The following is a 13,852-nucleotide window of genomic DNA, read 5'->3' on the forward strand; positions in this document are numbered from 1 at the left end:
TGGAAAACATACATAAATCCATACACAATTTCATTATTACTCATGGATGCAGTGTGACTGTAGAATATCAATATTAAAAATACATTTATACCTGACATGTAAATCCAGCTGCTTTATTAGTTGCCACGTCTGTAGTTTCATCAGCCTCCAGGCCAATGACTACAAATGTCTGGATGGCATGGAGGATAGGCTCCTCCTTAACTTGAGTCAGAATCTTCAACATTACCTCCACTATTATGTGTGACCTTATGTGTGTTCTTGCCCATGTGAAATAAGTCTGGTGACATTTAAATATCAAGTGAAGAAAATATGAACAAAAACACAGAATTATTGAGCACTGATTCATCTTGAGCTTTGTGAAATGGTCACAACCCAGCAAATCAGCAGTTGTGGGAAGTTTGTGTGATGGGCCTGCTCCTACTTTGTTAGATGGTACAGACATTTCAAAACCGGCCTCGTGCTCAAGCGCTGTGGTTGGCTTGAACGCAACCATGACTGAGGAGCCTGCGAACAGCAACAGGCATAATGCGTTATTATTGAGCCTCGGTTAGTGCACAGTCTGAGACATCTTTTACATTAGAAGACATTTTGAGAAATGGAAGAATCCAATAGAATAATCTTTACCTTTTGCCAGCATTGCATGAGCCCTCATACTTTCCAGGTGGTGCTCTGTCCCTGGGTGCCGGTTAATGTAGCCCAGCCGATGACTCTCGGTCCCCTATTTCAATAAAAGAGCGCTTTGACAGACCCCTCTTAGCAGCCTGCCTATGTTAACGGCACAGGCGGCAGAACATTCCTTGATGGGATGTAAAGTGTAGATTAGTGGAATTACTGGTGGCTGGGGCAATACCTATTACAGATAGCAAGCATTACAACACTACACATAATGCTGTACAGACTAAATATGCACAAACATTTCTAGCCCTTAGCCTAATTAACGGGAATTTGACTAACCATGTGGCATATTATATAGCCACGGCTTCAGTCTGTCAATTTTAAGCCACTTGGTCCCATCTGGATTGCTGGTGGTGGGCCCTTGGCCTTGCTCCTCTCTCCTCCTCTCCTTTTATCTACTCCTATTTTTTTCTCCTCTCTGCTCTCCTCTGTCCCTCAGGCATCCCTACCTCACCCCCGGGATTCTGCCTCTTCTCTGTCCAGTAAAGCAAGCCATACACTTGTTATAAAAACGATAGCTGAAGCTTTTAAAGAGTTAACTAACTAAAAGAAGTTTAATTTAGTTCGGGCTGATTTGACGTTGGCAGTCTAAGTTAACATTACCTGACACTTGTCCCTGCTCCCCCTTTCTCTTTCGCTGCTGTGGCTGGAAATATTTCAATAAACTCATCGGATAAAAATAAATCAAAGTCGAAGACGGATAAACATAGCCATATTGCTTGCACTTGATACAGTTCCAAACAAACTAGCTCGCTAACTTGCTAGACTAGTAACGTTAGTTAATCATGTTTCTATCATCAACATAGTTGTGGATATTGGATAGCTAATTGCCGTTACAATTGTGGCAGCAATATTATAGATCTAAATGACGTTAGTAGAGTTTTTAGGTTATAGCTAGCTAATGTAGTTAACTAGTTGGCTAGCTAACGTTAGTCAAGCAAACAAGCTGATGTACCTTTCTTGCAGTTTATCATGCAGGTGCACTCTGAAGTGATTGAAGTGAATTGTGTTTCACGCCGCAGAGTGTCTGTCTGTATCGAGCACTGGTCACTTGCGCACTGTGTTTCTTGAGTTGCAGGCTGCCTGCCACAGCTCACAGAGCTAAATAACCTTCAGAACAGTGTTGAACCCAAACAGATCATCAATTTACCAATAAAAGCACATGTGCTTTACAGAACTTTTTTGAAACTATGTTTGGTAGAAATAGGATGTCTCTCTTTGTGTAGCGCCAATGATTCTGCCGTGGTGCAGCGCCACACGTAAATGAACGCAGAGGAAACACTGTTGGTAGTTTTTAAATCTACCTGCCACAGTGGCTGGTGGACTTTAAAAGTAAATTTTATACCCTGGTAGTGAAAACAACCTGAGATGCTCCCAAACTGTCTTGGCTTGGCACTTAGGGGGTGCAATTTCACAATCTGAAATTGCATTTCTGTCCCCCCCAGTTTTATAATTGGAATGTGATACAAAACGAGGCAACTGTGCTCTTTAGGACCATGCGTACACCTCCGAGCGGTCGGGTAGGCTGTTTGGAGTGTATATCTGACTGGATAAAAGATAAATAATTGCCCCCCCCCCCCCCCCCCCCCCTCCCCTATAAGCTATAAACAATGTTACTGCATTAATTATCATGTAGCTCAGAGAGGGAGAGGGGCAGATCTTAAATCACTACTTTCATTTTGCATTCGTCTGTGTGCTTGTTTCAGTTTGCATTCGTCTGTGTGCTTGTTTCAGTTTGCATTCGTCTGTGTGCTTGTTTCAGTTTGTTTCTGATGTCACGTAGGTTACATCTTCAATCGGTCATATTACAGTATAATGTATAGGTGGCATATGATATTCCCAGATACGTGAATGTGGGGTGTGACTGTGTCTATGGAGACTAGTTTGCTGACTCTGGGTTATCCCAGGACTGCCATTGTGAATGAGAGGGAATCTCTTTGTTTACCACGTGGAGGCTGTTCGACATTGTAGCCGAATTTAAAGGCGAATCGAGACTGACTAACCTTGCATCATACATAACTACTCTATATTATTTTAGATCAGTCACTCACAATTTACCCATGATACATTGCGGTTTTGATGCTCTCAAACACAACCAAAGGTCTAATGAACATGCCTACTGCTGTGAACCCGGTGTTGCATCATTGGAGTCTCCCGCTCCTGACTGACTGGTGGATAACACATGTCTCTGGTGCACCCTCTACTGGCTATTCCATTTAATTTGAGTTAATGCATTCCATGATTCCCTGCTGGGAACAACTTGAGATTGTTCTAATAAAAAACAGTATGGAGAGGAAATGAAAAGAAAAGGACTGGGGTCCAGATTTAAACTGACTCCTCACGTCAAATGATTTACACTGTCTGGGACTGACTGAGCTCATGTTAGTGTTGGAAATGGTCTCATCAGCAGTCACTGAGTCACTGCTAGTATCAAATCACTGGATACTTTATTATCAAGCAGTAGTGTTGTTATGGTATGCTGTGGTTCTGCCACTTGCCACAAGAGGGAGCCTGGTAACACTGATGTCGTTGGGAGGTGAGGCTCCTGTTCCGTCATACATAACACATTCATATGTGATTGTGAGCAACAATAGGTTGTGTTTGTTTTAACACGCTGGCCAGGTGATGGTGGTGCATATATAGCATGCATAGCCTTGTCTTGCATAGCTCTTCTAAGAAAGGTTCAGTGGCTCAGCTCTAAGGTGAGGAAAATCAGATCTGTGAACGTGTTATAACTGTTTACAGGTGTGTCAGTGTCCCTCTCAATCTGTCAAACACCCACAGGGAGAAGGAGAGAGCAGTGAGTGGGTGCTCCGTGGCGTATCAAACACCCACTCCCATCTTTTTCAATCACTCAGTTTTCTCTCTCTTGTTCTCTCTATCAATGTCTTGCTTCATTTGCTTCTCTCAATCGCTATCAAACACATCTCACTAATGTGTTTATTTTGTATTGAAAAACCTGTTTGGCAAAGATCTTGCTGCCACCGTCAGTGCTTACTAATGATATTTCATGCTTACCATTTGAGTATGGTTACATGCACACAATTATACAATTATTGTGAATAGTCATATTAATATAGTTCCTTTAAAGCGTTTACATGCTTTGCAAGAATAACGATTTCCCTAATAATTCTGTTTACATGGCCTTAGGGCTGTCCCCGACAAAAACAAAATATTGGTCGACCAAGAGTCATCTGTTCTTTAGACCAATCGATTGGTCGAAACACATAGGATATACAGACACATCCTATGTGTTTTTTTTTTTTTTTTTGGGGTGGATCAGCTTAATATTGCGGAAAGAATGTTGCTTCCAATGTAATTGTCTGCATCATTTCCAATCCCCCATATTTTTTTGGGTAAATATATATATCCATACATGCATGCATACATATATACATATATACATACACATACCTATATAGACATACATACTTTTTTAAAGAATATACCTTTATTATTATTCCCCGCAACCCTACCACCGCTCCCCCAATTGGAGTAAACTAAGAAACACTTCTGCTTTTACCTTCAATTTATACATCTTATACCTATTTTACAGACACAGACTACTTTATAATAGTTCTCTCTTGTTTGTTCTTAGTCCTTCCTCTATTTCTGTTGTCCATCCAATTTTATTTCCACTTGTAACTGTGCTATTTCACAAAAGCTCCGCACCTATACACATTTCACAGATCCCGTATGCCCTACATTGTTTATCTTGTTATTAGTCCCACCCTTCAGTTCCACTCAACCCTTCCCATCTATCTTCCAACATCATCCATTTCGGATTTTTATTTGCCATATATTTTTCAACTGTGCTGTGATGCTTCACAAAAGATTTGAACCTTCCTATTCTCATAGCTTCTACAGATTGTAAATTAAAAATAAACATTTTTGCTAAAATAATTATTATATTATTGATTGATTGACTATGGCTTTTCAAATCCCCCAGTATTGCTATCTGTAGCGTTAGTTCTAGGCAAATGTTGCAATTCTTCAGCCATTCCTGGACCTGTGACCAAAAACGAGCTACATATGGACAATACCAAAATAAATGATCTAATGACTCTGCCTCCTCACAACAGAATCTGCAGAGCTGGGAAGATTGTATACCCCATATATATAACATTCTATTAGTTGCAAGAATTTTGTACAGTAATTTAAATTGAAAAATTCGAAGTTTTGAATCCGGCGTTGTTTTGCGTATCAATTCATAAACCATGTGCCATGGAATGGGTACATCGAAAATCTCTTCCCAACTATTTTGCAATTTATATGGCACAGCTGTCAGTTTTTTGGTCCTTAAATGAAATTGGTATATGTTTTTATTTATCACACTTTTCTTTAACCATTTATGTTCTTTAATACAGGGCCGACATACAAGTTCCTTACTTTTTTCCCCTTCTACTTGCCTCTTCCATTTTTGTGGTAATGCTGCAATTAATTGGTTGTAATTTTGGGTAGAGCAGACATTTCCATATGTCTGTGTTAGCTGCATGTGTGACATTACTCCACCAGTCCTATTTATGATATCATTCACAAAAATTATACCTTTTTTAAACATTTCTTCGATAAATACAGTTTTTTTTATCAATTACTATATTTGAATTTAACCACAATATTTGTTGTACTATTTGTTCCGTCCTTTCAGGTGGATTAAACTGAAATTGCAACCAACTTTCTAAGGCTTGTTTAAAAAATAAGGATATTTTGGAGATTATTTCCTTTTCAAACAACCGAAAGTGAGCAGGTGTAATCTGAATAAAGGGAAAAAGGCCCTTCTTGAACATAGGATGAGACATTCGTACCAATTTACTAGAGAACCAGTTTGGATTTAAGTATAACTTTTGTATGACTGATGCCTTTAGTGAGAGGTCTAATGCTTTAATATTTAATAATTTCTGCCCTCCGAATTCATATTCGTTATATAAATAGGCCCTTTTAATTTTATCTGGCTTGCCGTTCCAAATAAAATGGAATATTTTTTGTTCATATAATTTAAAAAGCAGGTCACTAGGTGTAGGCAAAACCATAAGCAAATAGGTAAACTGTGATATGACTAAAGAGTTAATCAGGGTGATTTTTCCACAAATAGACAAGTATTTTCCTTTCCATGGTAGCAAGATCTTATCTATTTTTGCTAACTTTCTATAAAAATTTATTGGAGTGAGATCATTTCTTTCTTTTGGGATTTTTATACCGAGTATGTCCACATCTCCGTCAGACCATTTAATTGGTAAACTACATGGCAATATAAAATGTGTATTTTTTAGTGATCCAATACGTAATATGGTACATTTATCATAATTTGGTTTTAATCCAGAGAGGATAGCAAAGGTATCTAGATCCTCTATGAGGCCGTGGAGAGACTCTAGTTGTGGTTTTAAAAGAAAACATGAATCATCAGCGTACAATGACACCTTAGTTTTTAAGCCACGGATTTCTAATCCATTAATATTAATGTTTGATCTAATTTTAACAGCTAACATTTCGATGGCAATAATAAATAGATATGCCGATAGTGGACAACCTTGTTTTACTCCTCTAGATAGTTTAAAACTTTCTGAGATGTAGCCATTATTTACTATTTTACACCTAGGGTTACTATACATAATTTTAACCCATTTTATAAGAGATTCCCCAAAATTGAAATATTCTAGGCATTTATATATAAACTCCAGTCGTACTTTATCAAAAGCCTTTTCAAAATCAGCTATGAAAACCAGACCTGGTGTCCCCGATATTTCATAGTGTTCTATTGTTTCCAGTACTTGCCTTATATTATCTCCAATGTATCGTCCATGTAAAAAACCTGTCTGATTAGGATGAATAATATCTGACAAAACTTTTTTTATTCTATGCGCCAAGCATTTTGCTAGGATTTTTGCATCACAACACTGAAGTGTAAGAGGTCTCCAATTTTTTAATTGGACTGGATCTTTATATATACCACTTGGGTCCTGTTTCAGTAATAACGATATCAGACCTTCTTGTTGCGTGTCTGATAATCTACCATTTATATAGGAGTGGTTAAAACAAGCTAATAATGGTCCTTTGAGTATATCAAAAAAAGTTTTGTATACTTCCACTGGTATGCCATCCAGCCCTGGAGTTTTCCCATCCTTAAAGGCCCCAATTGCATCAAGCAGTTCCTCCTCTGTAATTTGGCCTTCACATGAGTCTTTCTGTACAGATGTTAATTTTACATTATTAATAGGAAAAAAATCCATACAATTAGTTTCAGTTAGTGGAGATGGAGGAGCCTGAAACGAAAACATATTCTTACAGTACTTTACTTCCTCTTTCAAAATATCATTTGGTGAATCATGCGTGACTCCATCATTTGTAACAAGTTTTAATACATTTTTTTTGGTAGCATTTCTATATTGAAGATTGAAAAAGAATTTGGTGCATTTTTCCCCATATTCCATCCAGTTCGCTTTATTTTTATAATATATTACACTGGATCTTTCTTGAATAAGTTCCTCCATTTCTTTTTGTTTTTCCTCTAACTTATTCTGTGCCTCTATGGTACTGTTTTTATTGCTATCTAACTGTACTGTTAGTCCTTCAATTTCCTTTGTTAATATGGACTCTTTTGATCTAAATTCCCTTTGTTTTATAGATGAGTACTGAATTGCATGGCCTCTAAAGGCACACTTAAAAGTGTCCCATACAATAAGGGGATCTGCTGTACCTATGTTATGTCTGAAAAAGTCAGTTATAAAATCTTCTGTCCTAGTTCTAAACAATTTATCATCTAGTAGACTTTGATTAAATTTCCAATATCCTCGCCCACGTGGAAATTCTGTAAGAGAAATATATATGCCAATTATGTGATGATCCGACCGCATTCTGTCCCCTATCAACACTTTTTTAACTTTTGGTGCCAGAGAGAATGGTATAAGAAAGTAGTCAAGACGACTAGCTTGATTCAGCCTCCGCCATGTATATCTCACTAAATCAGGGTATTTAAGTCTCCATATATCCACTAATTCCAATATATCCATGACATTCATGATTTCCTTAAGTGCTTCCTATGTGTTTTAATAAAATCAACTTTATGCACTGAGCTTGTCTGATGCTTTAAGCTCACTGTTTGATGAAATAATTAAGACACACATGACTAGAGGGAGTCCAACCATAATTGATTTGATTGTACCTGGCAGGGCTCAGACTTCCTGCGCTGTGTTTAAAAAAGAAAATGGCAGCGAGTGGCTGTGTGACTAGCACCTGTTGTCTCTCTCTCCTCCCTGCTGCCGTGACCACCACAGAACATCAACAGTGTTTATCGCGCTGTCCGTGTTGCTGAAGCGGCATCATAATTACAGGCATTTCTGACTGAGAAGTTGTTACCGAAGTACCTCATTTGTTTAGGAATAACATTCCCTGTTCCCTGACCTACAGAGTATCATAATCACATCAATCAATTGGTTATAACAAACTCTGAACTCCATAACAGGGAAATGGATGCAGAGGGTGTGACAAACTCAAAACTGGGGAATATTTACTGGTTGCTCAGGAGGTAAAGAGAAAATCAGATGTGTGAAATCAGTTTGACTAGTTGTGAAAAATACTGGAGATCAAGAAAGTTGCTTCCATCTGGCCACTCTACCATAAAATCCTGATTTGGTGGAGTCCTGCAAAGATGGTTGTCCTTCTGGAAGGTTCTCTCATCTCCACAGATGAACTCTGGAGCTCTGTCAGAATGACCATCAGGTTCAAAGGGTCTGAATACTTTCCGAATGCGCTGTAGACAAGTGTGCCTTTCCAAATAATGTCCAATTAATTGAATTTACCACAGGTGGACTCCAATCAGGTTGTAGAAACAGCTTAAGGGTGATCAATGGAAACAAGATGCACCTGAGCTCAATTTAATTTGCAAACATTTCTAAAAACCTGTTTTCACTTTGTCCTTTATGGGGTATTGTGTGTAGATTGATGAGGGGAATAAAACATTTCAAAAACATTTTAGAATAAGGCTGTAACATAACAAAATGTGGGAAAAGGGAAGGGGTCTATATACTTTCCGAATACACTAAATATAAGTATTGAAATCTAGGCTTAAGTTAAGGTAGTAAGACTAAACAGGATACGCTCTTAGGCTTACAGCTCAAAGGCAGCTATACTAAAACGACTAATGATAATGACATGACTTATTATAATGATTGTAATAAGGAGATCACGAAAAAGGAAGGTTATTATTATAAATATGATTTTTCAGACAATCTGGAACAGTGTAAACAACTCTAAATAAATGATAAATAATACCAGAGAGGGTGTTCTAACAAAGTAAAAAAAAGTGTGAAGCCTTTTATTACAGCATAGCAAAGATTGAAAACAGCCAAATTTGTGAAGTTGTTTATCCGACATGTAGTTGCATGTGGCTTGGTGCTCACGGAATCAGTAGGCTGTTAAACAAACCGGCAACAGAAGCAGAACATGTCTTATTTCTGTAGATATACAGTATATGGATTATTCATAAAACCAGGCACATTAAGCAGTTAGGCTATTGATTATAGACCTAATAAAGTTAGTTTCCTCTCTTAGACAATTAAGGCAAGGGCTGTTTTCTCGTCTCCTAACTCCACCGCTGCCATATTGTTCTCAACACCAATATGCTGGTTAACTTTGCTATTATGCATATAGCAACATGGTCTAGGAAAAGGCACCAATTCAGCAGCGCACTGATGTTTCATAACCGCGGACAGCGACCACTATTTTTATTATGGTTGCATCTGTTCCTATGTAATATAACCATTTACATTTTCAGTAGTGCATGTCTTTTTTGTTTATGTGTTTTTATTGAATATTATAACATACAATCTACTTGCAGTGAAGCCGCTCAACATTTACATCACATTAGTCATATAACAGACTCCCATCCAGAGCGACCCACAGAAGCCACCAGGGTCAACGTCCTGCTCAAGGGCACGTCGACAGACCCCCCCCCCCCCCCCCCCCCCCCCCCCACAAGGTCAAAAACGGGGACCTGAACCAGAGAACTATCACCCCCGACTAAGCTCCAACCGCCAGGCCACCAGCCCTCCAAGATCCCCCACCCACAATTCCCCAAGAGCTGCCCCTCAACCATCTGACAGCCCCCCCCAAGCCCCCGCCCCCCAAATGCACCAACAAAATGAAAAGAGATAAAAGAGAAAGAAAGGCAAACCGAAAACATCCATGCAAAAAAAAACAAAAGACATCAAGGACAACGAAAATCATAACAGCAAGGCCAACTGAATATGTTTGGGTGCATGTATGGCACTATTTACGTGTGTGTGTCCGTGTATGTACACGTGTGTGCATTTGAATGAGTGTATGTGTGTATATGCATGTGTACAAACACCTGTGCGCGGTATCAGCCTCAGGCAAACCGGTATTAGCTGTGACAACACTGCACCTCAGTGTCATTCAAACATACTTTTGTTTTGTTTTAGCACGTCTTAGTCATGGACTGTGCCACCCCTACGGCCTCCACAATGGATTAGTCCACTCAGAAAGGCGCGAATCAGGCTGGTGTCTTGTAGGCTACACCATGAATTTTTTTTAATTTATTTTTTATTTTTTGCAACTGGTCAACTAAAGAAATCTCGGTCGATCGACCAAACAATCGACCAGTCAACTATTTATTTCACCTTTATTTAACAAGGTAGGCTAGTTGAGAACAAGTTCTCATTTACAACTGCGACCTGGCAGTTGTACTAAATGGGGTCAGCCCTACGTGACCACAAATGAAATCAGGCTACATGATGGGACTTTGATAAATGCTTTATCACAGTGACCATGTTATTTTTATGGAGCATATTTGATTCTGAGTTCGGACATAAAGTTTGTATGCAAAATATTGTCCGTTTTTCCAAACTCACTTCACTCTTGCAAAAGAAGGAAGCTTGCACTGCTCATGCTAGCACATGTGCAGATCAGATACCCATCTATAACTCTGATTAAGACGTTTACATGTCCTAATAATAAATAAAAAATACTCAGAAAACCAGGTGTTTTAATCGGTGTATGTTTACTTCGAGTATGACTATACGTCGATTTAAGATAAGGAGAGTAGTGTGTTTACATGACTAATGCCATACTCTGCCTACTGCCATAATCGGTTTAATATCAAATGTACTCACTGAGACTTCCACATAAGATACAACATTCCTGTTCATTCTAATTCACCAACTTACACAGTGATAAGTAGTTGGACAGAGCTTTGTGTCTAGTGAGCCTGGAGCTGTGTTTGTTTATTGGGAAGGAGTGGGAGTTGTGCAGCTGAGCTCTCTCTCTGCTCTCCCTCCCTCTTACTCCCTCGCTCTCCTTTGCTTTCCTCCCCTATTCAGCTGCTAGGAGACAGGGGAAGAATGAGCAAACAGGTTCTCCAACTAAACTCAGATGCATTCATTTCCCTTCCCCAAATCCCCACCAGCTCACCCACCATATTAGGAGGCTTTTTCCGACTCAGTTGAATTCCTTCATTCTCATTTAGTTTTGTTGTATTAGGAACAGGCAATGTGACACACAGAGAAACCAAACCACTCTGTTATTCTGCTGTCACTGCTTTAATTCACATGCCTCTGAATGTTGTGACAGTTCCTCCTTATCTATTGCTCTATATATCACTTTCTCTGTCTCTGTCATCCTGTTGCTCTTGCTCTCACTCACTCTCTCACTCACACTCACTCTTTCTCCCCTTAGTAAATGTCTACAATTTAGGGTTGTGTCTGGTAGCCGTTAATGGGGTGTGTTGTTGGACTGGCTGCTTCACATTGAGTGCGTCTCAGTCTGGGTTGTGTTTAACTGAGAGTTGTGGGTGGGTGGTGCATTCTAGTTTGGGTCCTCTGCTCTTAGTGTAGTGTATTGTAGGTCTGCTGAGGTCAACAATGTGTCTTTCTAAATGGAAATTAATCTGACTACTACCCTTCTAGACACTTCATGATAACATCCTATTGTACCTAATCTGGGCAGATATGTAGTATGACTGGGATTATTCATTTAATGACTACTGTGTTACTGTTGTGAGCGGATCTGGTATGTCACCACCATGTGACCTCCAGAGGAATGTGTTTAATGGTTGCTGATGATGACACTTTGTCTTTGTTGTCAGGGAGACCACGGAATAGGCTGGAGCCAATGGACACCATCTTTGTGAAGCAAGTGAAGGAGGGAGGTCCTGCCAACGAAGCTGGACTCTGCACAGGTAACTGATTAACGGCAACGCACTGAAATTGTACCTTCCTATGTTCTCTGTGGTTTCTGTCTTTATCATAGCTAGGTGACGTCATAGAAGTAATTGTATTATAGAATCAATATATTAAAGCAATTTTGTGAGTTTTGGAAAAAGAATATCATCATGACTGTATTCCCCTACGATACAGCAGGACTACTATAGTTATGGTGCACTGTTGGACATAATGTTGGTCCAATCCCAGAGATCTGTAAATTATGATTTCAGTCCACCCTATGCTGGGCAGTTTGCTCAGAGATTCTCAGTAGTTTGATCAGAGATTCTCAGTAGTGTTCTCAGATTTTTTCTTTATTTTTCTGTCTGAGGAGTTGTGTTAGTAGAGGCAGAGAGCTCAGCTTCCTCAGGCACTGAATTATAGTAAACACACATCAGATGACTGATCAGTTTCCTTTCCTCCTTCCCCTTTGACTGTCAGCCTAGTAGGGAAGCTGCCTCTTACTGAGCTAAGGGCCTACTACCCTATAACCAGCACAGGTTCCTCTCTTCAAAGACACACATACACCTGCCATTAGTGCTGTGTCACTCACATATTACCAGTCTAACTTCTAATCCTCTCTCTCCTTCTAATTGTCAACAGGAGACAGGATAGTAAAGGTGAACAGAGCGAGTATCATTGGGAAAACCTACTCTCAGGTCATAGCCTTGATCCAAAACAGGTGAGGGCTCAAAATAAAAATACCTTTATTGTTGTCAGTGACTGATTTCCTGCTTGTCTTTTGTTATTGTTTACCTTTTTTTGGCTTTGTGTTTCTATTACAGTGATGCCTTTCTTGAACTCTGTGTTATGCCAAAAGATGAAGACATACTGCAGCTGGTAAGTTTGTAAAGATCATTACTGCAGTGATTTAGTCTCTTCCTATATTTAGCCACTGTAAAACAGAAGTACTTCTGTCTGCGTCTCTTTCCACTTCTAAGTCATCAACTTAGTCTCTATTATTGTGATCAAGCATTAGATCAGTGAAGCAGTTCTAGTTTCTCTGTGAAGGGTGTATGTGGGGAGACTAGTCCTGCTCCAGAGGGGATGCAGTACCCTGATGAAACCCCCTCCCTTCATAGTGCTCTATCTGGGCCTCATAACCAGGCCACCACAGCCTGTCCTCTCCACTGACTGCTGCTGGAGCTCCAAGTGCTGCTAATGCTTCTCTGCTGCAGGGCTGACCTCATTCTAGAAGTTTGAAGGGTCACTTTGAGAAATGAACACTCTCACACACTTAATAAACTCACACACACGCAATAAAAACAAAAAACAAACACACCACACAAACACACACAAACTCTTAAGTCTCGACTTTTGACATGGAGAAGAGTTGCATGTTAGTAGGTCTGAGGCAAGATGATTGTTTCTACTCGGGGGAGAAATGATTTAGAATCTAAGCAGCTGGGTACTGGCATAAATGCATATGTAAATTAAAGCATGCTACAGACTCCCTGCCGGTGTCTGTTTCTCGCCCACTATGTCCTTACGCAACAGGGATCAGCATCAGACATGCTCTCCAGAGCATGTGACAGGCAGTACTCCAGGTTTGCGCCTTCACAGCCAATCACCCACAGCCAAGAGTTGATCGTTACCTTTTGTAAAAATGTTGTGCACAGATGTTTTTCCTCTCTCAAATAATCACATTGTATGAAAGCGTTTTCAGACATTCGTCTTCTGGCTGATCAACACATTTTGCCATGGGGCTGAGAGAAAATTAGCAGTTTAATTTCCTGTAATAATTTTAAAAAAGAATAACAATAATTGTTTTTATTGCAGTGGCCATGATTTAGTAGAGGCGGTGCGCCGCTGCTAAATGCATATAGGGGAAACACTGGCACTCATAAAGCATTGACTCTCAACTTTTGTTATCTCTCTCACATTGGTGAGATCAAAATAATAAGTCAAATATAGAACGTTTTAGAGAAAGGAAAGAATGCCGTTCCTTACTAATTGTGAACTCC

At 39.5% G+C, this 13,852-nt stretch overlaps 1 protein-coding gene across 2 annotated transcripts in view; it reads left to right on the top strand.

The window, feature by feature from the left end:
- The window catches only part of LOC120055908 (rho GTPase-activating protein 21-like), a 74,134-nt gene that overhangs the window by 24,176 nt on the left and 36,106 nt on the right, over positions 1-13,852 (top strand). For both annotated transcript variants that reach the window (XM_039003950.1, XM_039003952.1), the window contains exons 5-7: positions 11,774-11,866; positions 12,492-12,570; positions 12,674-12,728. In XM_039003950.1, coding sequence (XP_038859878.1) covers positions 11,774-11,866; positions 12,492-12,570; positions 12,674-12,728 — 227 coding nt within the window. The remainder of the gene's footprint in view (positions 1-11,773; positions 11,867-12,491; positions 12,571-12,673; positions 12,729-13,852) is intronic.

The sequence above is a fragment of the Salvelinus namaycush genome, chromosome 11 (genome assembly GCF_016432855.1).
Source record: "Salvelinus namaycush isolate Seneca chromosome 11, SaNama_1.0, whole genome shotgun sequence".
NCBI classification, from domain to species: domain Eukaryota; kingdom Metazoa; phylum Chordata; class Actinopteri; order Salmoniformes; family Salmonidae; genus Salvelinus; species Salvelinus namaycush.